Source organism: Chiloscyllium punctatum, chromosome 24, assembly GCF_047496795.1.
Source record: "Chiloscyllium punctatum isolate Juve2018m chromosome 24, sChiPun1.3, whole genome shotgun sequence".
Classification (NCBI taxonomy): Eukaryota; Metazoa; Chordata; class Chondrichthyes; order Orectolobiformes; family Hemiscylliidae; genus Chiloscyllium; species Chiloscyllium punctatum.
The window spans coordinates 89896429-89923472 of NC_092762.1; the positions used below are offsets into that span (position 1 = coordinate 89896429).

The window sequence follows — 27044 nt, forward strand, 5'->3', positions numbered from 1 at the left end:
ATACCACCCTCTGTGTGAAAAAGTTGCCCCTTAGGTCTCTTTAATATCTTTCCCCTCTCACCCTAAACCTATGCCCTCTAGTTCTGGACTCCCCAACCCCAGGGAAAAGACTTTGCCTATTTACCCTATCCATGTGCCTCATAATTTTGTAAACCTCTATAAGGTCACCCCTCAGCCTCCGACACTCCAGGGAAAACAGCCCCAGCCTGTTCAGCCTCTTCCTATAGCTCAAATCCTTCAACCCTAGCAACATCCTTGTAAATCTTTTCTGAACCCTTTCAAGTTTCACAACATCTTTCCGATAGGAAGGAGACCAGAATTGCATGCAATATTCCAACAGTAGCCTAACCACTATCCTGTACAGCTGCAACATGACCTCCCAACTCCTGTACTCAATACTCTGACCAATAAAGGAAAGCATACCAAATGCCTTCTTCACTATCCTATCTACCTGCAACTCCACTTTCAAGGAGCTATGAACCTACACTGTAAGGTCTCTTTGTTCAGCAACACTCCCCAGGATCTTACCATTAAGTGGAAAAGTCCTGCTAAGATTTGCTTTCCCAAAATGCAGCACCTCGCATTTATCTGAATTAAACTCTATCTGCCACTTCTCAGCCCATTGGCCCATCTGGTCCAGATCCTGTTGTAATCTGAGGTAATCCTCTTCGCTGTCCACTACACCTCCAATTTTGGTGTCAACTGCAAACTTACTAACTGTACCTTTTATGCTTGCATCCAAATCATTTATGTAAATGACAAAAAGTAGAGGACCCAGCACCGATCCTTGTGGCACTCCACTGGTCACAGGCCTCCAGTCTGAAAAACACCCCTCCACCACCACCCTCTGTCTTCTACCTTTGAGCCAATTCTGTATCCAAATGGTTAGTTCTTCCTGTATTCTGTGAGATCTAACCTTGCTAAAAAATAATTTGGATAAATTCAGTTACATTTAGTTTAGCAATGGAAAGGGATAGGTACATGCCACAGGTCAAGAGTTATCGATGGGACAAGGGCAATTATAATGCAATTAGGCAAGAACAAGAATGCATAGAATGGGGTAGCAAAATGCAGGGGATGCAGACAATGGAAATGTGGAGCTGGTTTAAGGGACAGATATTGCGTGTCCTTGATAGGTATGTCCCTGTCAGGTGGGGAGGAATTGATAAGGTAAGGGAACCGTGCATCTCTTGTTAAGCAGAAGAAGGAGGCTTATGTGTTGGTGAGGTAAGATGGTACAGATGAGGCAATGGCGAGTTACAGATCCGCGAGGAAGGATTTAAAGAGAGAGTTAAGAAGAGCAAAGAGAGGACATGAGAAGTCTTTAGCAAATAGAATAAAGGAGAACCCTAAAGCTTTCTATAGGTATGTGAGGAATAAAAGGTTAATTAGGGCAGGAATAGGGCCAGTCAAAGACAGAAGAGGGAAGTTGAACATGGACCCTGTGGAGATCGGAGAGGTGTTAAATTAACATTTCTCATCTGTTTTCACTCAGGAAAAGGAGAATATTGTAGAGGAGAAGAATGAAGTATGAGATATTAGACTAGAAAAAATCGAGGTTAGTTACGAACAGGTGTTATCAATTCTAGAAGAAGTGAAAGCAGATAAGTCCCCTGGGCCGGATGGGATTTGTCAGAGGATTCTCTGGGAAGCGAGGGAGGAGATAGCAGAGCCTTTGGCTTTGATATTTGAGTCATCATTGTCTACAGGTTTGGTACCAGAGGACTGGAGGATTGCAAATGTTGTGCCCTTGTTGAAGAAGGGCAGTAGAGATGACCCAGGTAATTATAGACCAGTGAGCATTACTTCTGTTGTAGGAAAGGTTTTGGAAAGGATTATAAGAGATAAGATTTATAATCATCTAGCAAGCAACAATTTGTTTCAGATAGTCAGCATGGTTTTGTCAAGGGCAGGTTGAGTCTCACAAACCTTATTGAGTTTTTTGAGAAGGCAACCAAGCATGTAGATGAGGGTAGGGCAGTTGACGTGGTATACATGGACTTCAGTAAAGCCTTTGATAAGGTTCCACATGGTAGGCTGTTGGAGAAAATGCAGAGGCATGGAATTGAGGGCGATTTAGCAGTTTGGATGAGAAACTGGCTTTCTGAAAGAAGGCAAGTGGCGGAAAATATTCAGCCTGGAGTCAGGTTACTCGTGGTGTGCCACAAGGATCTGTTTTGGGACCATTGCTGTTTGGCATTTTTATAAATGACTTAGACGCAGGCATAGGTGGATGGATTAGTAAATTTGCAGATGACACTAAAGTTGGTGGAGTAGTGGACTGTTTGGAAGAATGTTACAGGTTGCAGGGGGACTTGGATAAACTGCAGAATTGAGCTGAGAGGTGGCAAATGGAGTTCAATGCGACTAAATGTGATGTGATGCACTTTGGTAAGAATAACAAGGCACAGTACTGGGTCAGTGGAAAGATTCATGATAGTGTGGATGTGCAGAGGGCTCTTGGAGTCCATGTGCATAGATCCCTGAAAGTTGCCACCCAGGTTGATAGAGCTGTTAAGAAGGCACACGGTGTGTTAGGTTTCATTGGTAGAGGGACTGTGTTCCGGAGCCGCAATATCATGCTGCAACTATACAAAACGCTAGTGCGGCCACAGTTGGAATATTGTGTACAGTTCTGGTCACCATATTTTGGGAAGGATGTGGAAGCATTGGAAAAGGTGCAGAGGAGATTTACCAGGATGTTCCCTGGTCTGGAGGGAAGGTCTTATGAGGAAAGGCTGAGAGACTTGAACCTGTTCTCACTGGCAAGAAGGCTAAGAGGGGATTTGATAGAGACATACAGGATGATCAGAGGATTAGATAGGGGAGACAGTGAAAGTCTTTTTCCTAGGATGATGATGTCAGCGTGTACGAGGGGGCATAACTAGAAATTGAGGGGTGATAGATTTAAGACAGATGTTAGAGGCAGGTTCTTTACTCAGAGAGTGGTAAGGGCGTGGAATTCCCTGCCTGCCAATGTAGTTAACTCAGCCACATTAGGGAGATTTAAACATAGAAAATAGAACATTACAGCATAGTACAGGCCCTTCGGCCCTTGATGTTGTGCCGACCTGTCATACCAATCTGACAGGTACGTCCATATGCTTGTCCAAAGATGACTTAAATGTACTTAAAGTTGCCGAATCTACTACCGTTGCAGGCAAAGCATTCCATACCCTTACTACTCTCTGAGTAAAGAAACTACCTCTGATATCTGTCCTATATCTATCACCCCTCAATTTAAAGCTATGCCCCCTTGTGCTCACCATCACCATACTTGGAAAAAGGCTCTCCCTGTCCACCCTATCTAACCCTCTGATTATCTTATATGTCTCTATTAAGTCACTTCTCAACCTTCTTCTCTCCAACAAAAACAGCCTCCAATCCCTCAGCCTTTCCTCGCAAGACCTCCCCTCCATACCAAGCAACATCCTAGTAAATCTCCTCTGCACCCTTTCCAAAGCTTCCACATCCTTCTTATTATGCAGTGTCCAGAACTGTACACAATACTCCAAGTGTGGCCGCACGAGAGTTTTGTACAACTGTAGCATAACCTCATGGTTCTGGAACTTGATCCCTCTAATAATAAATGCTAAAACACTGTACGTTTTCTTAACAATCCTTCGATAAGCACATGGATGACTTTGGGATAGTGTAGGGGGACGAGCTGAGAATAGTTCACAGGTCGGCGCAACATCGAGGGCCGAAGGGCCTGTTCTGCGCTGTATTGTTCTATGTTCTATAAGGTTTTGAGGGAATTGAACTTGCATGTTGATATGGACGCCTAAGTAGAAGTGACTAGTTTACTCTTCAGAGAACTGCTATGTATTTGACAGATTGCAAAGCCTCCTCCTGTGCTTAATGAATACTTGATGAGGCAACTCCTCCATATCAACTATGCCTCCAAGAACTGTGGTCACTAATGGTACTGCAGGAAGCCTGAAGTACCCCATCAATGAGCTGCCTTGCCAGGGTTTGTGAAGTGGGCCAAAGCTGTTTTAAGGGTGGTGATGTTTTACCATAGGCGTGACTTGTGCTGCTTGAGTACAGAGTACTTGACTCGGAGGATCCCCCCCCAAGACCACAGGCCATCAGCTTTCCTGTCAATGATGGTGAGTTTGAGGCCTTTAGTTAGCCATTCATTAGCTATTGAAGGGCCTCAGTTGGCTAAGAATCAGCAAAGCTCTATCCCTTACATTAGGGGGAGTCACAAGGTAAGATACCTTCTCACTCTGTACCTTCTTGCTCCCTCTGTCTTTCAGGTAGGGATTCATTTTTGCCCTATAGCTTATATTATAGCAGCTGTCTCTAACATCCAGAACATTTGAATATTTCTATTTTCTCACAGCCCTGGCCGGTCATCAGTCTCTTTCGATAATGAGATTGTGATGATGAACCATGTTTACAAAGAACGCTTTCCTAAGGTGAGCTACCAAAGGGAAAAGGACGTAGATTGAATTGTAGTCACCTTCCTGTTCCCACCGTGAGGGAACCACTCTGTGAGACTCCCCAACTTTGATATGTAGCTGATCTCTGGTAATATTCATCTGTTTCTTTGATTTCAAAGCTCAAATTGTTGATGCAGGTTGTAAGCAGCAGTAATTCTAACTTCTGTCACTGAGGAACTGTCCTTTACCTGATTGTTTGCCTCTGACTGTGATGCCAGTTAATGCTATCAGCCATTCACCTCCTGGATTTCAGTCTATGTCTCTGATATATTATTGATAGACAAAAAGGGTGACTGCAAAGTCTTGCCAAAAATTCCACTGTTCTCCTTTCCGGTCTCTGCTGGGATATGTTTTACTTTCTCATGTTTTATCTGCTTACTAGAAATGGCCATTACCTTATTTTTTTTCTGTTTCGCTGGTGATAGGCCACGGTTCAGATGGAGGAACGACTTCACGACATTATCAGCAGCTTTTCGCCCAAAAGCGTACTGCCACTTGCAGATGGAGTGCTTGGGTTCATCCACCATCAGATCATCGAACTGGCCCGAGACTGTCTGGAGAAATCACAAAATGCCCTCATCACTTCCCGCTACTTTCTTGAGTTACAGGAAAACTTGGAGAAGATGCTGCAGGATGTGAGTCCTCGTTAAAACAAGCTCAAACCAGCTTAAACTGGTAAAGCCAACACTGGCTCAACCCAACCCAGTCCCAACAAGCTCAAACCAGCCCACTCCAGGCCAAAGCAGCTCGACCCAGTCCAAACCAGCCCAGACTAGCCAAGCCAAACCTAACCCAGGTCAGGCCAGGCCAAACTAGCTCAAAACAGGTAAGGCCAGCCCAAACCAGCCTAAACTAGCCCAAACTAGCCTATGCCAGGCTAACCCAAGGCAACCTAACCCAGCCCAGTCCAAACCAGCTCTGCAGGCCAACCCAGTCCAAGGTAGTTCAAGCCAGCTGAGCAAAGGCTGGTCCAGTCGAGGTCAGTTCAGTCAAGCCCAAAGTTAAAGCGAGGTACATTGTCAAAGCTTTTCCCTGATCACTCATCAGGAGAGACATAAAAAAGACAATTTTTAAATCTTAACAACAATTTGTATGACAAGTACAAAAGGTGTTGATTGGTCTAGGCATTGTCATGGAGAAAGCATTTCGTAATTTTTGGCTCCACATGCTTCTTTTGGAAAACAAGGGCAGGGCAAGTGACTGAAGTGTTAGTGAGGGGATAAAGTTAAAAATCACACAACACCAGGTTTACTTGGAAGCACAAGCTTTCAGAGCACTGCTCCTTTATCAGTTAGCTGTGGAACAAGATCTTAAGGCAAAGAATTTATAACAAAAGATTACAATGTCATGCAACTGAAATGATACATTGAACAAACCGAGATTGCTGTTAAGTCTTTTATCTTTTAGAATGGGTTGCAGGTTTCAATTCATTAATTTGTAAATTGCAGAACTTCTTTTAAGTCACATTCTCGAGGTGACTCAAGATTTATAAAAAAAGGTGACATCTCAACTCAGACAATGTATTAAAGGTGTGAGGTTAGAGTCTGTCTGTATTCCAATCTTGAGTCAGACTGGTTCTATTTCCAAAGTGGAATTTATAAAATATTACATGATTGACTGCCTGCACATTGTGTGCTTTTTGAGCAAAATGGAATGTATTTGCAAATAAAATTCTGTAAATACGAATTGACCCCATAGACTTAGATGTGTACATGTGTGCATAGGAGAGAGAGAGAGAGTGTGAGTGTGCATGTGAGAGTATGTGTGAGTGTGTGTTTACGTGTGTTCAGGCTTGGTAAAGTGCATGTGTGTGAGTGTGCTGGAGTACAAGCCTGTGAGAGAGTGTGTACATGGGTGTGAGTGTGGGTGGGTGTATGTGTGTGTGTATTAGAGAGTGTGTGTATGAGAGAGGGTCTGTGTGAGTTTGTGAGAGTACGAGTGCACATACTGCAGGCAGTCAATCCATATAATATTGTATGAATTTCTACTTTGGAAATAGAACCAGATTGGGATCCAGACAGACTCTAACCTCACACCTTTAATACATTGTCTGAGCTGAGATGTCACCTTTCTTTTATAAACCTTACGTCATCTTGAGAATGTGACTTAAAAGAAGTTCTGAGATTTACATACTAATGAATGGAAACCTGGAACCCATTCTAAAAGATGAAAGACTTAACAGCAATCTAGATTTGTTCAATATATCATTTCAGTTGCATAACACTATAATCTTTTGCTCTAAATTCTGTGTCTTATGGTCCTGCTCCACAGTTACCTGATGAAGCAGCAGTGCTTCGAAAGCTAGTGCTTCCAAATACTGTAACCTGGTGTTGTGTGATTTTTAACTTTGTCCACCCCAGTCTAACACCAGCTCCTGCACATCATTAGTGGGGGGAGAAAGAGAGTCTGAATCGAAAAATGTGGTACTGGAAAAGCACAGCCAGTCAGGCAGCATCTGAGGAGCAGGAGAATCAACGTTTTGGCCATAAACCCTTCATCAGGAATGTGGAAGGGGATGGGCTGAGAGATATATAGGAGGGTGGTGGTGAGGCTGGGGAAAGGTAGCTGTTAGTGGGGGGGCACTTTGGGGCCAGTGATCATAATTCTACTGGCTTTAAAATAGTTATGGAATAGGGTAGACCTGATCGAAAAGTTGAAGTTGTAAATTGAAATAAGGCCAATTTTAATGATATTAGCTGAGAACCTTCAAAAGTTGATAGGGGAGACTATTTGCAGGCAAGGGGACAGTTGGGAAGTGGGAAGCTTTCAAACATGAGATAACGAGAGTTCAAAGACAGTCTGTTCCTGTTAATATGAAGAGCAAGGCTGTTAGGTGTAAGGAATGCTGGATGGCTAGAGAAATTGAGGCATTGATCAAGAAAAAAGAGTTGTATGTCAGGTCTAGACAGTTGAGATCAAATGAATCCCTAGAGGAGTACAGTTGGATTAAACTTAAGAAGGAAATCAGGAAGGGAAGAAAGGGACATGAGATAGCTTTGGGGAGTAGGGTTAAAGAGAATCCAAAGAGATTCTACATTAAGGGCAAAAAAGTAACTAGGGAGAGAATAGGGCCCCTTAAAGATTAACGCAGCCATCTATGTGTGGAACTACAAGACATAGGTGAGATATTAAACAAGTATTTCATGTCAGTATTTACTGTATCGAAGGGCATGGAAATAAATAGTAATGCTGTGAAAAGTGTCCATATAACAGAGAGAGAGGTGATGGAGGTCTTAAAATGGATACAGTTAGATAAATCCCTCAGACCTGGTTAGGTGTATTCCTGAACTCTGGGGTAAGCTAGGGGAGAAATTGCTAGGTCCCTTGCTGAGATATTTATATAATTGACAGCCGCGGGTGAGGTGCCAGAAGACTGGAGGATGACTAATCATAGAATTCCCATCGTGTGGGAAGCACATCCTTCAGCCCATCGAGTCCACACCTCCACTCCGAGCAGCGTCCCATCCAGACTCACACCACTATCCTATCCTTGTAATCCTGCATTTTCCATGGCTAATCCACCTAATCTGCACGTCCCTGCACACTTTGGGTAATTTACCATGGCTAATCCACCTGATCAGCACATCTTTGGACTGTGGGAGGAAACTGGAGCAGCCGGAGGAAACCCACACAGGCATAGAGAGAATGTGCAAACCCCACACAGACAGTCATCCGAGGGCGGACTCCTGCGGTACCATTATTTCAGAAAGACTGTAAGGAAAAGTCAGGGCACTATAGGCTGGTGAGTTGTGGTTGTAGGTTGTTGGAGGGGATTCTGGGGAAAAGGATTTACATGTGTTTGGAAAGGCAAGGACAAGTTAGGAATGATCAACCTGGCTTTGTGTGTGGAAAATTGCATCTCACTAAACTGATTGAATTTTTTTGAAGAGGTAATAAAGAACATTGATGAAGGCAGGAGTGGTAGACATTGTCAATATGGACTTCAGCAAGGCGTTCAACAAAGTTCTGCTTGCTAGACTGATTGGTGAGGTTAGATCACTTGGAATCCAGGGGGAAATGAGCCAATTTGATACAAAATTGGCTTGAAGGTAGAAAACAGAATGTAATGCTGCAGAGTTGCTTTTCAGACTGGAGGTCTGTGATCAGTGGATTGATGCTGGGTCCACTGCTTTTTGTCATTTATATAAATGATTTGGATGTGAACATACAAGGTATGATTAGTACATTTGCTGATGACACCAAAATTGGAGGTGTAGTGGACAGCAAAGAATGTTACCTCAGATCAGATACACCAGTGGGCTGAGGAGTGACAGATGGAGTTTAATTTAAAAATATGAGGTTTTGCATTTTGGTAGGACAAATCAGGGCAGGATATTTAGTTAAGGTAGGGCCCTGGGGAGTGTTGCCAAACAAAGAGATCGAGGGGTGCAGTTATTTAATTCCTTGAAAGTGGAGTTGCAGGTAGACAGGATGTGATGGAATGCTTGCCTTTACTAGTCAGTGCATTGAGTATAGGAATTGGGATGTCATGTTCTGGCTGTGCAGGACATTGATGAGGCCCCTTTTAAAAAGATGTTGTTAACTTGAAAGGGTTCATAAAAGATTTACAAGGATGTTGCCAGGGTTGGAGGATTTGAGGGACAGAATGAATAGACTAGGGTTATTTTTCCTGAGCATCGGAGACTGTGGGGTGACCTTATAGAGGGCTATAAAATCAGGAGGGGCATGCATAGGGTAAATAGACAAGGTCTATTTCTAGGGCTGGGCAGTCTAAAGCTAGAGGGCATAAGTTTAAGGTGAGAGGGGAAAGATTTTAAAAAGTCCTGAGGGGTATCTGAGGTTGGTGCATGTATGGAAATGAGAGGAAGTGGTGGAAGCTGGTAGAATTACAGCATTTAAAAGGCATCTGGATGGGTATGTGAGTAGGAAGGGTTCAGAGGGATATTGACCAAATGCTCACAAATGGGATTAGGTTAGATTGGGATGTCTGATTGGCATTGAAGAGTTGGACTGAAGGGTCAATTTCCGTGCTGTATGACTACAGTATTATGCTTCTGGGCAATTCCAAAAGTGACAACGTATTTATTTTGTCTGCACACAATGTGCAGTGACTACGCTGCCTAACAGCAGTCTTTTATCCTCAAGTATACACTACTGTCACAGTTTGCAACTTGGCATTCTTGCCTTTGGTTCTGATGAGTTCAACATAAGGCTATTTCAGCAACATGTCTCTATTTTGGTAACATTAAAAGAGTTATTCGGACTTGACCAAATAGTTAGGTTTTGAGGTATATCTCAGAGGAGAAAAAGATAGACAGTGGAGAAATTTAGTGAAAGTATTTCAGAATTTATACCTTTGGCAGCTGATGGCACATCCACCAACAGTAGAGGCATTAAAATCCAGGATACTCAAGAAGCCAGCTTTCAAACAGCAGAGATTGAAGAGGCTTGTGCAGTTCAAGGGGATGATAAACAGGGGATGGAGAGGATATGGTCACTGAGGGATTTGAAAACAAAAATTAACATTAAAATATAGTTGTTACTGAACTGAGAACCGCGATAGTCTTATTGTCAATGAGACTTGGTGTAAGTTAGGGTACAGCAGCGAAGTTTTGGATGACTTCAGGTTTTTGGGGAATAGAATGTGGGAAACCAGTCAGGACTGTGTGATATAATCAAGTCAAGAAGTAACAAAGCATTGGATGAGGTTCTCTGCAGCTGCTGAGCTGGGGTAAGGGCAGAGTTTGAAACAGAATTCCATTCATCTCAAATCCCTGCTCTTTCCCATACCTGCATATTGTTTTCCTTCAGCTACGTATTCAATTCTCTTCTGAAAGTTATTTGTAAATCTGTTTCCATCTCAATTCCTGGCAGCACACCCCAGATCACAACAACTCACGGTTTTTTTTTAAGTCCTTACTTTCTGGTTCTTTTACCTATTATTTTAAATCTATCTCTCTAGTCACTATCATTTGCCAATGGTAACAGATTCTCTTGATTAATTCTACTTCTGATTTTGAACACCTTGATTAAATCTTCCTGAACGTTTTTCACCATAAAAACAAACCCAGCTCCTGCAGTCTCTCTCCTCCCTTTGGAACCAATCCAGTAAATCTCTTTCAAACTTTCAAAGGTCTTGATGATGGTTGTAAATGGTGGTCCCAGGAATTTCATACAGAATTCAAGATGGGATTTAGCTAGTCATATATAAAGATTTAGCAGAGCTCCTTTACTTTTATACTCAGTATTTGAAATTATATGGAGAAAGTGAGGATTGCAGATGCTGGAGATCAGAGCTGAAAATGTGTTGCTGGAAAAGCGCAGCAGGTCAGGCAACATCCAAGGAGCAGGAGAATCGACGTTTCGGGCATGATTCCTGAAGGAGGGCTCATGCCCAAAATGTCGATTCTCCTGCTCCTTGGATGCATTTGAAATTATATATCAAACATCCTCAATTGCTTTTTGCAACCTCCTCATTTTACTCTTTCATTTTGAAGTACTCTTGGAAATACCTTTCCATGCCTCCCTACTCCAACACTCATTTACAGTTGTTTATTGTTTTTCATGATTATTCCAAAATGTGTCACTTCACATCGTACAGTGGGGAAGGTGCTGGTTAGTATCAGTCACCTGCAATGAAAATTTAGTCTCAAGGTGACCATGAATTTGTCACTGATTGATGTAAAAACCTATCTGGTTCTCTAACCCCCTTTAAAGAAAGAAATCTGCCCTACTTACCCAACCTGGCCGACATGTGATTCCAGATCCATACCAATATTCCCTGGCAAAACAGACAAACTTCTCTGCTTTAATCTGCAATGTGTTTTCACATGTTATCAAGTCTATTATTGGAGTCCTCATCACCATTGTCTACATTCCCAAAATTCATGCATTCTGTAAATTTTGAAATTTTGCCTGTATCCAGGCACAAGCCCTGAACAAGTATGAAAAAGAGATGTGATCCCAACACTGACCACTAGGGGAGGTATCGTATTCCTCCATGCTGTTTGAAACACAACCTCTCATCACCAATCTCTGCTTCCTCTCCTTGAGGTGATTTTCTTTTCAGTACAATCACTGCTCCTTTCATCCTTTGGGTTTAATTGTATTCTTCAGTATGTTATCAAACACCATTAGAAAGTTCATATCAACAGCTAACTCCAGCAACCATTCCATCAAAAATGGAAATCAAGTAAGTCAAGCCACACTTAGCTTTAATAAATCTGTTGGCTGTCATTTATTAATAGATAGTTTTCCAAAAGTCAAATAATTGTGTTTTAGATTATGGCAGCTGACAGTTTCTGTCCCGCAGGGTAAGGCTCAGTAGCCTCCAGTTGCTGGGTTTAACTCATGCCCTTTGCCCTTTCTAGTATAAGGAACTTGGGTGAAGAGGAAACAGACAGCCACGGTTTAAAATGTTCAGATAAGACAGTAGGCAAGAGGAGAAACTACAAAGATAATGAGGTTTGACTGGAAGAGGGACAGACCATTGGCTTAAAATTAAATCTTTTGACTCATGACACAGTCATTGGAATCTGTAAATGATACCCACTGTCACGGCCCCACCCTGAATTCGTACAATACCCAAAAATCCAACTGATCCCAACCCCTACCATCAGCCCCTTAGTTACATTCTATTCATAAACACCCTAAACTAGTACCTCATAATCCAACCAAGTTCAGAGACACATGTGAGCTCATAGCAAGCTTATCTTCACAACTCTCTAGCTGTTCAACCTCTCTCTGTGAACTGAGCCTGACACCCCTTACTCTCCACGGTGGAGAAGGTACCAAACCACATCCAATCTACAAACCTGTCATCAGCAACCCCACGGTCGACGATGTTTGGTTGTATACCTGTGTCTGACACTCTCAATCTTTCTGCATCTTTCAATCAGGCGTATGAGAGGGCAGCAAGCAATGAAGTCATGTTCATTACACAGTTGGTCAGGAAATTGCTGATGGTCATCGCCCGGCCAGCACGACTCCTTGAATGTTTGGTGAGTTTCAAAATCATCTCATGCTGTCAGGAACACAAAATTAGATGTTTGCACATAGGCATAGACACACAGACAGTGACCCTTACCCTGCTGAATAAATACTGACTCTGTACAGTTACACAGTGAGTGACCCTTACCCTGCTGAATAAACCCTAACTCTGTACAGTTACACAGTGAGTGACCCTTACCCAGCTGAATAAATACTGTCTCTGTGCAGATCCACAGTGATTAACCCGAACCCTGCTGAATAAACACTGACTCCGTACGGTTACATAGTGCATGACCCTTACCGTGATGAATAAACACTGACTCTGTATGGGTATACAGTGATTAACCCTTACCCTGCTGAATAAACACTGACTCTGTACAGTTACACAGTGAGTGACCCTTACTATGCTGGATAGACCCTGACTCTGTACAGTTACACAGTGAGTGACCCTTACTATGCTGAATAAACACTGACTCTGTGCAGTTACACAGTGAGTGACCCTTACCCTGCTGAATAAAAACTGACTCTGAACAGTTACACAGTGAGTGACCCTTATGCTGCTGAATAAACACTGACTCTGTACAGTTACACAGTGAGTGACCCTTACCCTGATGAACAAACCTTGACTCTGTTCAGTTCCACAGAACAGACCCTTACTCTGCTGAATAAACACTGCCTCTGTACAATTACAAAGTGAGTGACACTTACCCTGCTGAATAAACACTGACTCTGTACGGTTACACAGTGAGTGACAATTACCGTGCTGAATAAACACTGTCTTGGTGCAGATCCACAGTGATTAACCCTTACCCTGTTGAATAAACACTGGCTCTGTACGGTTACTCAGTGAGTGACCCTATGCTGCTGAATAAACCCTGACTCTGTACAGTTACAAAGTAAGTGACTCTTACCCTGCTGAATAAACCCTGACTCTGTACAGTAACACAGTGGGTGACCCTTACCCTGCTGAATAAACACTACTTCTGTACAGTTACACAGTGAGTGACTCTTACCCTGCTGAATAAACACTGGCTCTGTCTGGTTACACAGTGAGTGACCCTTATGCTGCAGAATAACCACTGACTCTGTGCATATCTACAGTGATTAACCCTTACCCTGCTGAACATACGCTGGCTCTGTACGGTTACACAGTGAGTGACCCTAATGCTGCTGAATTAACACTGACTCTGTACAGTTACAGAGTGAGTGACCCTTACCCTGCTGAATAAACACTGCCTCTGTACAGTTACAAAGTGAGTGACAATTACCGTGCTGAATAAACACTGTCTCTGTGCAGATCCACAGTGATTAACCCTTACCCTGCTGAACATACGCTGGCTCTGTACGGTTACTCAGTGAGTGACCCTATGCTGCTGAATAAACACTGACTCTGCAGATCCACAGTGATTAACCCTTACCCTGCTGAACATACACTGACTCTCTACGGTTACACAGTGAGTGACTGTTAGGCTGCTGAATAAACACTGACTCTGCAGATCCACAGTGATTAACCCTTACCCTGCTGAACATACACTGACTCTCTATGGTTACACAGTGAGTGACTGTTAGGCTGCTGAATAAACACTGACTCTGCAGATCCACAGTGATTAACCCTTACCCTGCTGAACATACACTGACTCTCTACGGTTACACAGTGAGTGACTGTTAGGCTGCTGAATAAACCCTAAGTCTGTGTGACTCTTACCCTGATGAATAAAAATTGACTGTGTACTGTTACACAGTGAGTGACCCGTACGCTGCTGAATAAATACTGACTCTGAACAGTTACACAGTGAGTGACCCTTACCCTGCTGAATAAACACTGAATCTGTACAGTTACAAAGTGAGTGACCCTTACTCTGTTGAATAAACACTGACTCTGTACGTTTATACAGTGAGTGATCCTGACCCTGCTGAATAAACCCTGACTCTGTACAGTTACACAGCCAGTAATCCTTACCCTGCTGAACAAACTCTGACTTTGTACAGTTACACAGTGAGTGACCCTTACCCTGCTGAATAAACACTGACTTTGTACAGTTACACAGTGAGTGACCCTTACCCTGCTGAATAAACCCTGACTCTGTACAGTTACACAGTAAGTGACCCTTACCATGCAGAATAAACACTGACTCTGTGCAGTTACATAGTGGGTGACCCTTTCCCTGCTGAATAAAACTTGTCTCTGTACATTTACATAGTGAGTGACTGTTACCCTGCTGAATAAACACTGCCTCTGTACAGTAACACAGTGAGTGACTCTTACCCTGCTGAACAAACACTGCCTCTGTGCAGTTACATAGTGAGTGACCCTTACCCTGCTGAATAAACACTGACTCTGAACGATTACACAGTGAGTGACCCTTACCTTGCTGAATAAACACTGACTCTGTACAGTTACACAGTGAGTGACCCTTACCCTGCTGAATAAACACTGACTCTGTACGATTACACAGTGAGTGACCCTTACCTTGCTGAATAAACACTGACTCTGTTCGGTTACACAGTGAGTTATCCATACCCTACTGAATAAACCCTGACTCTGTACCGTTACACAGTGAGTTATCCATACCCTACTGAATAAACCCTGACTCTGTGTAGTTACACAGTGAATGACTCTTACCCTGCTGAATAAACACTGACTCTGTCCAGTTAAACAGCAAGTGACCCTTAGCCTGCAGAATAAACACTGACTCTGTACAGTTACACAGTGAGTGACCCTTACTCTGCTGAACAAACACTACCCCTGTACAGTTATACTGTGAGTGACACTTAATCTTCTGTATAAACACTGACTCTGTATGGTGACACAGTGAATGACCATTACTCTGCTGTATAAACCCTGACTGTGTACAGTTACACATCGAGTGACCCTTACCCTGCTGAATAAACACTGACTCTGTACGGTTACACAGTGAGTGACTGTTACACTGCTGAATAAACACTCATTCTGTACGGTTACACAGTGAGTGACCCTGACCCTGCTGAATAAACACTCTCTCTGTACAGTTACACAGTGAGTGACCCTTACCCTGATGAATAAACCCTGACTCTATACAGTTACACAGCCAGTAATCCTTACGCTGAGGAACAAACACTGACTCTGTACAGTTACACAGTGAGTGACCCTTACCATGCAGAATAAACACTGACTCTGTGCAGTTACATAGTGGGTGACCCTTTCCCTGCTGAATAAAACTTGTCTCTGTACATTTTCATAGTGAGTGACTGTTACCCTGCTGAATAAACACTGCCTCTGTACAGTTACACAGTGAGTGACCCTTACCCTGCTGAATAAACACTGAGTCTGTACAGTTACACAGTGAGTGACCCTTACGCTGCTGAATAAACACTGACTCTGAACAGTTACACAGTGAGTGACCCTTACGCTGCTGAATAAATACTGACTCTGTACAGTTACAAAGTGAGTGACCCTTACTCTGTCGAATAAACACTGACTCTGTACAGTTAGACAGTCAGTAACCCTTACGCTGCTGAACAAACACTGACTCTTTACAGTTACACAGTGAGTGACCCTTACTCTGCTGAACAAACACTGCCCCTGTACAGTTATACTGTGAGTGACAATTAATCTTCTGAATAAACACTGACTCTGTATGGTCACACAGTGAATGACCGTTACTCTGCTGTATAAACCCTGACTGTGTACAGTTACACATCGAGTGACCCTTACCCTGCTGAATAAACACTGACTCTGTACGGTTACACAGTGAGTGACCCTGACCCTGCTGAATAAACACTGACTCTGTACGGTTACACAGTGAGTGACCATTACCCTGATGAATAAACCCTGACTCTGTACAGTTACACAGCCTGTAATCCTTACGCTGCTGAACAAACTCTGACTTTGTACAGTTACACAGTGAGTGACCCTTACCCTGCTGAACAAACTCTGACTTTGTACAGTCACACAGTGAATGACCCTTACCCTTTTGAATAAACACTGACTCTGTACAGTTACACAGTAAGTGACCCTTACCATGCAGAATAAACACTGATTCTGTGCAGTTACATAGTGGGTGACCCTTTCCCTGCTGAATAAAACTTGACTCTGTACATTTACATAGTGAGTGACTGTTACCCTGCTGAATAAACACTGCCTCTGTACAGTTACACAGTGAGTGACTCTTACACTGCTGAATAAACACTGACTCTGTACAGTTACCCAGTGAGTGACCCTTACCCTGCTGAATAAACCCTGACTCTGTACGGTTACACAGTGAGTGACCCTTACCCTGCTGAATAAACACTGACTCTGTACAGTTACACAGTGAGTGACTCTTACCCTGCTGAATAAACCCTGACTCTGAACGGTTACACAGTGAGTGACCCTTAACCTGTTGAAAAAACACTGTCTCTGTGCAGTTCCACAGTGATTTACTCTTACCCTGCTCAATAAACACTGACTCTGTACAATTATATAGTGAATGACCCTTACCCTGCTGAATAAAAACTGACTCTGAACAGTTACACAGTGAGTGACCCTTACGCTGCTGAATAAACACTGACTCTGTACAGTTTCACCGTGAGTGACCCTTACCCTGATGAACAAGCCTTGACTCTGTTCAGTTACACAGCAAGCGACCCTTATCCTGTTGAATAAACACTGTCTCTGTGCAGTTCCACAGTGTGTGACTCTTACCCTGATGAATAAAAATTGACTGTGTACAATTACACAGTGAGTGACCCTGACGCTGCTGAATAATTACTGACTCTGAACAGTAACACAGTGAGTGATCCTTACCCTGCTGAATAAACACTGAATCTGAACAGTTAGACAGCAAGTGACCTTTACTCTGTTGAAAAAACACTTTTTTTGTGCAGTTCCACAGTGAGTGACTCTTACCCTGGTGTATAAACACTAACTCTGTACAGTTACACAGTGAGTGACCCTTACGCTGCTGAAGAAATACTGACTCTGAACAGTTACATAGTGAGTGACCTTTACGTTGCTGAATAAATACTGACTCTGTACAGTTACAAAGTGAGTGACCCTTACTCTGTTGAATAAACCCTGACTCTGAGCGTTTATACAGTGACCTTTACCCTGCCGAATAAACACTGACTCTGTTTGGTTACAAAGTGAGTAACCCTTACCATGCAGAATAAACACTGACTCTGTGTAGTTACATAGTGAGTGACCCTTACCCTGCCGAATAAATGCTGACTCTGTACATTTACATAGTGAGTGACCCTTACCCTGCTGAATAAACACTGCCTCTGTACAGTTACACAGTGAGTGACCCTTACCCTGTTGAATAAAACTGACTCGTTGCGGTAACACAGTGAGTGACCCTTACCCTGCTGAATAAACACTGACTTTGTACAGTTACACAGTGAGTGACCCTTACCCTGCAGAATAAACACTGACTCTGTATGGTAACACAGTGAGTGACCATTACCCTGATGAATAAACCCTGACTCTGTACAGTTACACAGTGAGTAACCCTTACGCTGCTGAACAAACACTGACTCTGTACAGTTACACAGTGAGTGACTGCTACCCTGCTGAATAAACCCTAAGTCTGTACAGTTACACAGTGAGTGACCCTTACCCTGCTGAATAAACACTGACTCTGTACAGTTCCACAGTGAGCGACCCTTACCCTGCTGAATAAACACTGACTCTGTTCGGTTACACAGTGAGCGACCCTTACCCTGCTGAATAAACACTGACTCTGTTCGGTTACACAGTGAGTGACCCTTACCCTGCAGATTAAACCCTAAGTCTGTACAGTTACACAGTGAGTGACCCTTAGCCTGCTGAATAAACCCTGACTCTGTACGGTTACACAGTGAGCGACCCTTACCCTGCTGAATAAACACTGACTTTGTACGATTACACAGTGAGTGACCCTTACCATGCAGAATAAACACTGACTCTGTGCAGTTACATAGTGAGTGACCCTTACCTGCTGAATAAACACTAATTCTGTACTGTTACACAGTGACTGACTCTTACCCTGCTGAAAAGACATTGTCTCTGTGCAGTTCCACAGTGAGTGACCTTTACCCTGCTGAATAAAACTGACTCTGTATGGTTACACAGTGAGTGACCCTTACCCTGGTGAATAAACACTGGCTCTGTCCTGTTACACAGTGAGTGACCCTTATGCTGCAGAATAACCACTGACTCTGTGCAGATCCACAGTGATTAACCCTTACCCTGCTGAACATACACTCGCTCTGTACGGTTACACAGTGAGTGACTGCTACCCTGCTGAATAAACCCTAAGTCTGTACAGTTACACAGTGAGTGACCCTTACCCTGCTGAATAAACACTGACTCTGTTTGGTTACAAAGTGAGTAACCCTTACCATGCAGAATAAACACTGACTCTGTGTAGTTACATAGTGAGTGACCCTTACCCTGCTGAATAAATGCTGACTCTGTACATTTACACAGTGAGTGACCCTTACCCTGCTGAATAAACACTGCCTCTGTACAGTTACACAGTGAGTGACCCTTACCCTGTTGAATAAAACTGACTCGTTGCGGTAACACAGTGAGTGACCCTTACCCTGCTGAATAAACACTGACTTTGTACAGTTACACAGTGAGTGACCCTTACCCTGCAGAATAAACACTGACTCTGTATGGTAACACAGTGAGTGACCATTACCCTGATGAATAAACCCTGACTCTGTACAGTTACACAGTGAGTAACCCTTACGCTGCTGAACAAACATTGACTCTGTACAGTTACACAGTGAGTGACTGCTACCCTGCTGAATAAACCCTAAGTCTGTACAGTTACACAGTGAGTGACCCTTACCCTGCTAAATAAACACTGACTCTGTACAGTTCCACAGTGAGCGACCCTTACCCTGCTGAATAAACACTGACTCTGTTCGGTTACACAGTGAGTGACCCTTACCCTGCTGATTAAACCCTAAGTCTGTACAGTTACACAGTGAGTGACCCTTACCCTGCTGAATAAACCCTGACTCTGTACGGTTACATAGTGAGCGACCCTTACCCTGCAGAATAAACACTGACTCTGTATGGTAACACAGTGAGTGACCCTTATCCTGCTGAATAAACCCTGACTCTGTACGGTTACACAGTGAGTGACCCTTATGCTGCAGAATAACCACTGACTCTGTGCAGATCCACAGTGATTAACCCTTACCCTGCTGAACATACACTCGCTCTGTACGGTTACACAGTGAGTGACTGCTACCCTGCTGAATAAACCCTAAGTCTGTACAGTTACACAGTGAGTGACCCTTACCCTGCTGAATAAACACTGACTCTGTTTGGTTACAAAGTGAGTAACCCTTACCATGCAGAATAAACACTGACTCTGTGTAGTTACATAGTGAGTGACCCTTACCCTGCTGAATAAATGCTGACTCTGTACATTTACACAGTGAGTGACCCTTACCCTGCTGAATAAACACTGCCTCTGTACAGTTACACAGTGAGTGACCCTTACCCTGTTGAATAAAACTGACTCGTTGCGGTAACACAGTGAGTGACCCTTACCCTGCTGAATAAACACTGACTTTGTACAGTTACACAGTGAGTGACCCTTACCCTGCAGAATAAACACTGACTCTGTATGGTAACACAGTGAGTGACCATTACCCTGATGAATAAACCCTGACTCTGTACAGTTACACAGTGAGTAACCCTTACGCTGCTGAACAAACATTGACTCTGTACAGTTACACAGTGAGTGACTGCTACCCTGCTGAATAAACCCTAAGTCTGTACAGTTACACAGTGAGTGACCCTTACCCTGCTAAATAAACACTGACTCTGTACAGTTCCACAGTGAGCGACCCTTACCCTGCTGAATAAACACTGACTCTGTTCGGTTACACAGTGAGTGACCCTTACCCTGCTGATTAAACCCTAAGTCTGTACAGTTACACAGTGAGTGACCCTTACCCTGCTGAATAAACCCTGACTCTGTACGGTTACATAGTGAGCGACCCTTACCCTGCAGAATAAACACTGACTCTGTATGGTAACACAGTGAGTGACCCTTATCCTGCTGAATAAACCCTGACTCTGTACGGTTACACAGTGAGCGACCTTTACCCTGCAGAATAAACACTGACTCTGTATGGTTACACAGTGAGTGACCCTTACCCTGATGAATAAACCCTGACTCTGTACAGTTAGACAGTCAGTAACCCTTACGCTGCTGAACAAACACTGACTCTGTACAGTTACACAGTGAGTGACTGCTACCCTGCTGAATAAACCCTAAGACTGTACAGTTACACAGTGAGTGACCCTTACCCTGCTGAATAAACACTGACTCTGTACAGTTCCACAGTGAGCGACCCTTACCCTGCTGAATAAACACTGACTCTGTTCGGTTACACAGTGAGTGACCCTTACCCTGCAGATTAAACCCTAAGTCTGTACAGTTACACAGTGAGTGACCCTTACCCTGCTGAATAAACCCTGACTCTGTACGGTTACACAGTGAGCGACCTTACCCTGCTGAATAAACACTGACTTTGTACGGTTACACAGTGAGTGACCCTTACCATGCAGAATAAACACTGACTCTGTGAAGTTACATAGTGAGTGACCCTTACCCTGCTGAAAAGACATTGTCTCTGTGCAGTTCCACAGTGAGTGACCTTTACCCTGCTGAATAAAACTGACTCTGTATGGTTACACAGTGAGTGACCCTTACCCTGGTGAATAAACACTGGCTCTGTCCTGTTACACAGTGAGTGACCCTTATGCTGCAGAATAACCACTGACTCTGTGCAGATCCACAGTGATTAACCCTTACCCTGCTGAACATACACTTGCTCTGTACGGTTACACAGTGAGTGACCCTATTGCTGCTGAATAAACACTGACTCTGTTTGGTTACACAGTGAGTGACCGTTACCCTGCTGAATAAACCCTAAGTCTGTACAGTTACACAGTGAGTGACCCTTACCTTGAAGAATAACCACTGACTCTGTACGGTTACACAGTGAGTGACCCTTACCCTGCTACATAAACACTGACTGTGTACAGTTACAGAGTGATTGACACTTACTGTGCTGAATAAACGCTGTCTCTGTACGGTTACACAGGGAGTGACTTATGCTGCTGAATAAACACTGAATCTGTCCAGTTACACAGTGAGTGATCCTTACCCTGCTGAATAAACACTGTCTCTGTGCAGATCCACAGTGAGTGACCCTTACCCTACTGAATAAACACTGACTCTGTACGGTTAAACAGCAAGTGACCCTTACCCTGCAGAATAAACACTGACTCTGTGCAGATCCACAGTGATTAACCCTTCCCCTGCTGAATAAACACTGACTCTGTACAGTTACACAGTGAGTGACCCTTACCCTACTGAATAAACCCTGACTCTGTGTAGTTACACAGTGAGTGACTCTTACCCTGCTTAATAAACACTGACTCTGTCCAGTTAAACAGCAAGTGACCCTTACCCTGCAGAATAAACACTGACTCTGTGCAGATCCACAGTGATTAACCCTTCCCCTGCTGAATAAACCCTGACTCTATACAGTTACACAGTGAGTGACCCTTACCCTGCTGAATAAACACTGACTCTGTGTGGTTACACAGTGAGTTACCATTACCCTGATGAATAAACCCTGACTCTGTCCAGTTAAACAGCAAGTGACCCTTACACTGCTGAATAAAACTGACTCTGTTCGGTTACACAGTAAGTGTCACTTACCCTGCTGAATAAACACTGACTTTGTACGGTTACACAGTGAGTGACCCTTACCCTGCTGAATAAACCATGACTCTGTATAGTTACACCGTGAGTGATCCTTACCCTGCTGAATAAACCCTGACTCTGTATAGTTACACAGTGAGTGACCCTTATGCTGCTGAATAAACACTGACTCTGTCCAGTTAAACAGCAAGTGACCCTCACACAGCTGAATAAAACTGACTCTGTACGGTTACACAGTAAGTGACCCTTACCTTGCTGAATAAACACTGACTTTGTACGGTTACACAGTGAGTGACCCTTACCCTGCTGAATAAGCCCTGACTCTGTACGGTTACACAGTGAGTGACGCTTACCCTGCTGAATAAACACTGACTCTGTCCAGTTACACAGTGAATGTCCCTTACCCTGCTGAATAAAACTGACTCTGTACAGTTACACAGTGAGTGACCCTTACCTTGCTGAATAAACACTGACTTTGTACGGTTACACAGTGAGTGACCCTTACCCTGCTGAATAAGCCCTGACTCTGTACGGTTACACAGTGAGTGACCCTTACCCTGCTGAATAAACACTGACTCTGTACAGTTACACAGTGAGTGACCCTTACCCTGCTGAATAAAACTGACTCTGTACAGTTACACAGTGAGTGACCCTTACCCTACTGAATAAACCCTGACTCTGTACAGTTACACAGTGAGTGACTCTTACCCTGCTTAATAAACACTGACTCTGTCCAGTTAAACAGCAAGTGACCCTTACCCTGCAGAATAAACACTGACTCTGTGCAGATCCACAGTGATTAACCCTTCCCCTGCTGAATAAACACTGACTCTGTACAGTTACACAGTGAGTGACCCTTACCCTACTGAATAAACCCTGACTCTGTACAGTTACACAGTGAGTGACTCTTACCCTGCTTAATAAACACTGACTCTGTCCAGTTAAACAGCAAGTGACCCTTACCCTGCAGAATCAACACTGACTCTGTGCAGATCCACAGTGATTAACCCTTCCCCTGCTGAATAAACCCTGACTCTGTACAGTTACACAGTGAGTGACCCTGACCCTGCTGAATAAACACTGACTCTGTGTGGTTACACAGTGAGTTACCATTACCCTGATGAATAAACCCTGACTCTGTCCAGTTAAACAGCAAGTGACCCTTACACTGCTGAATAAAACTGACTCTGTTCGGTTACACAGTAAGTGACACTTACCCTGCTGAATAAACACTGACTTTGTACGGTTACACAGTGAGTGACCCTTACCCTGCCGTATAAACACTGACTCTGTACAGTTACACAGTGAGTGACCCTTACCCTACTGAATAAACCATGACTCTGTATAGTTACACCGTGAGTGATCCTTACCCTGCTGAATAAACCCTGACTCTGTATAGTTACACAGTGAGTGACCCTTACGCTGCTGAATAAACACTGACTCTGTCCAGTTAAACAGCAAGTGACCCTCACACAGCTGAATAAAACTGACTCTGTACGGTTACACAGTAAGTGACCCTTACCTTGCTGAATAAACACTGACTTTGTACGGTTACACAGTGAGTGACCCTTACCCTGCTGAATAAGCCCTGACTCTGTACGGTTACACAGTGAGTGACCCTTACCCTACTGAATAAACACTGACTCTGTCCAGTTACACAGTGAATGTCCCTTACCATGCTGAATAAATCCTGAATCTGTACAGTTACACAGTGAGTGATCCTTACCCTGCTGAACAAACACTGCGTCTGTACAGTTACACAGTGAATGACACTTACCCGACTGAATAAACACTGACTCTGTATGGTGACACAGTGGGTGACCATTACTCTGCTCAATAAACCCTGACTCTGTACAGTTACACTGCGAGTAACCCTTACGCTGCTGAATAAACACTGACTCTGTACGGTTACACAGTGAGTGACCCTTACCCTGCTGAATAAACACTAACTCTGTATGATTACACAGTGAGTGACCCTTATGCTGCTGAATGAACCCTGACTCTGTACAGTTACACAGCAAGTGACCCTTACACTGCTAAGAAACTGTGACTTTGTACAGTTACACAGTGAGTGACCCTTACCCTGCTGAATAAACACTAACTCTGTACGATTACACAGTGAGTGACCCTTATGCTGCTGAATGAACCCTGACTCTGTACAGTTACACAGCAAGTGACCCTTACACTGCTAAGAAACTGTGACTTTGTACAGTTACACAGTGAGTGACCCTTACCCTGCTGAATAAGCCCTGACTCTGTACGGTTACACAGTGAGTGACCCTTACCCTGCTGAATAACAACTGACCCTTTTCGGTTACACAGTGAGTGACGCTTACCCTGCTGAATAAACCCTGACTCTGTACGGTTACACAGTGAGTGACCCTTACTCTGCTTAATAAACATTGACTCTGTACAGTTACACAGTGAGTGACCCTCACTGTGATGAATAAACACTGTCTCTGTGCAGATCCACAGTGATTAACCCATACCCTGTTGAATAAACGCTGGCTCTGTACGGTTACACAGTGAGTGACCCTTATGCTGCTGAATAAACACTGACTCTGTACAGTTACACACTGAGTGACCCTTACTCTGCTTAATAAACTGTGACTCTGTACAGTTCCACAGTGAGTGACCGTTACACTGTTGAATAAACACTGACTCTGTACGGTTACACAGTGAGTGACCGTTACACTGTTGAATAAACACTGACTCTGTACAGTTACACAGTGAGTGACCCTTACCCTGCTGAATAAACACTAATTCTGTACAGTTACACAGTGAGTGACTCTTACCCTGTTGAAAAGACATTGTCTCTTTGCCGTTCCACAGTGAGTGACCCTTACCCTGCTGAATAAAACTGACTCTGTACGGTTACACAGTGAGTGACCCTTACCCTGCTGAATAAAACTGACTCTGTACAGTTACACAGTGAGTGACCCTTACCCTACTGAATAAACCCTGACTCTGTACAGTTACACAGTGAGTGACTCTTACCCTGCTTAATAAACACTGACTCTGTCCAGTTAAACAGCAAGTGACCCTTACCCTGCAGAATAAACACTGACTCTGTGCAGATCCACAGTGATTAACCCTTCCCCTGCTGAATAAACACTGACTCTGTACAGTTACACAGTGAGTGACCCTTACCCTACTGAATAAACCCTGACTCTGTGTAGTTACACAGTGAGTGACTCTTACCCTGCTTAATAAACACTGACTCTGTCCAGTTAAACAGCAAGTGACCCTTACCCTGCAGAATCAACACTGACTCTGTGCAGATCCACAGTGATTAACCCTTCCCCTGCTGAATAAACCCTGACTCTGTACAGTTACACAGTGAGTGACTCTTACCCTGCTTAATAAACACTGACTCTGTCCAGTTAAACAGCAAGTGACCCTTACCCTGCAGAATCAACACTGACTCTGTGCAGATCCACAGTGATTAACCCTTCCCCTGCTGAATAAACCCTGACTCTGTACAGTTACACAGTGAGTGACCCTGACCCTGCTGAATAAACACTGACTCTGTGTGGTTACACAGTGAGTTACCATTACCCTGATGAATAAACCCTGACTCTGTCCAGTTAAACAGCAAGTGACCCTTACACTGCTGAATAAAACTGACTCTGTTCGGTTACACAGTAAGTGACACTTACCCTGCTGAATAAACACTGACTTTGTACGGTTACACAGTGAGTGACCCTTACCCTGCCGTATAAACACTGACTCTGTACAGTTACACAGTGAGTGACCCTTACCCTACTGAATAAACCATGACTCTGTATAGTTACACCGTGAGTGATCCTTACCCTGCTGAATAAACCCTGACTCTGTATAGTTACACAGTGAGTGACCCTTACGCTGCTGAATAAACACTGACTCTGTCCAGTTAAACAGCAAGTGACCCTCACACAGCTGAATAAAACTGACTCTGTACGGTTACACAGTAAGTGACCCTTACCTTGCTGAATAAACACTGACTTTGTACGGTTACACAGTGAGTGACCCTTACCCTGCTGAATAAGCCCTGACTCTGTACGGTTACACAGTGAGTGACCCTTACCCTACTGAATAAACACTGACTCTGTCCAGTTACACAGTGAATGTCCCTTACCATGCTGAATAAATCCTGAATCTGTACAGTTACACAGTGAGTGATCCTTACCCTGCTGAACAAACACTGCGTCTGTACAGTTACACAGTGAATGACACTTACCCGACTGAATAAACACTGACTCTGTATGGTGACACAGTGGGTGACCATTACTCTGCTCAATAAACCCTGACTCTGTACAGTTACACTGCGAGTAACCCTTACGCTGCTGAATAAACACTGACTCTGTACGGTTACACAGTGAGTGACCCTTACCCTGCTGAATAAACACTAACTCTGTATGATTACACAGTGAGTGACCCTTATGCTGCTGAATGAACCCTGACTCTGTACAGTTACACAGCAAGTGACCCTTACACTGCTAAGAAACTGTGACTTTGTACAGTTACACAGTGAGTGACCCTTACCCTGCTGAATAAACACTAACTCTGCACGATTACACAGTGAGTGACCCTTATGCTGCTGAATGAACCCTGACTCTGTACAGTTACACAGCAAGTGACCCTTACACTGCTAAGAAACTGTGACTTTGTACAGTTACACAGTGAGTGACCCTTACCCTGCTGAATAAGCCCTGACTCTGTACGGTTACACAGTGAGTGACCCTTACCCTGCTGAATAAACCCTGACTCTGTACGGTTACACAGTGAGTGACCCTTACTCTGCTTAATAAACATTGACTCTGTACAGTTACACAGTGAGTGACCCTTACCCTGCTTAATAAACACTGACTGTGTACAGTTACACAGTGAGTGACCCTCACTGTGATGAATAAACACTGTCTCTGTGCAGATCCACAGTGATTAACCCGTACCCTGTTGAATAAAC

At 43.7% G+C, this 27044-nt stretch overlaps 1 protein-coding gene across 4 annotated transcripts in view; it reads left to right on the top strand.

Annotated features, from left to right (window-relative positions):
- Positions 1-27044, top strand: part of mast3b (microtubule associated serine/threonine kinase 3b) — a 301525-nt gene that overhangs the window by 162857 nt on the left and 111624 nt on the right. For 3 of the 4 annotated variants that reach the window (XM_072594515.1, XM_072594514.1, XM_072594517.1), the window contains 3 exons: positions 4349-4424; positions 4874-5083; positions 12308-12409. In XM_072594515.1, coding sequence (XP_072450616.1) covers positions 4349-4424; positions 4874-5083; positions 12308-12409 — 388 coding nt within the window. The remainder of the gene's footprint in view (positions 1-4348; positions 4425-4873; positions 5084-12307; positions 12410-27044) is intronic. The other variant, XM_072594518.1, reaches the window with a different exon arrangement.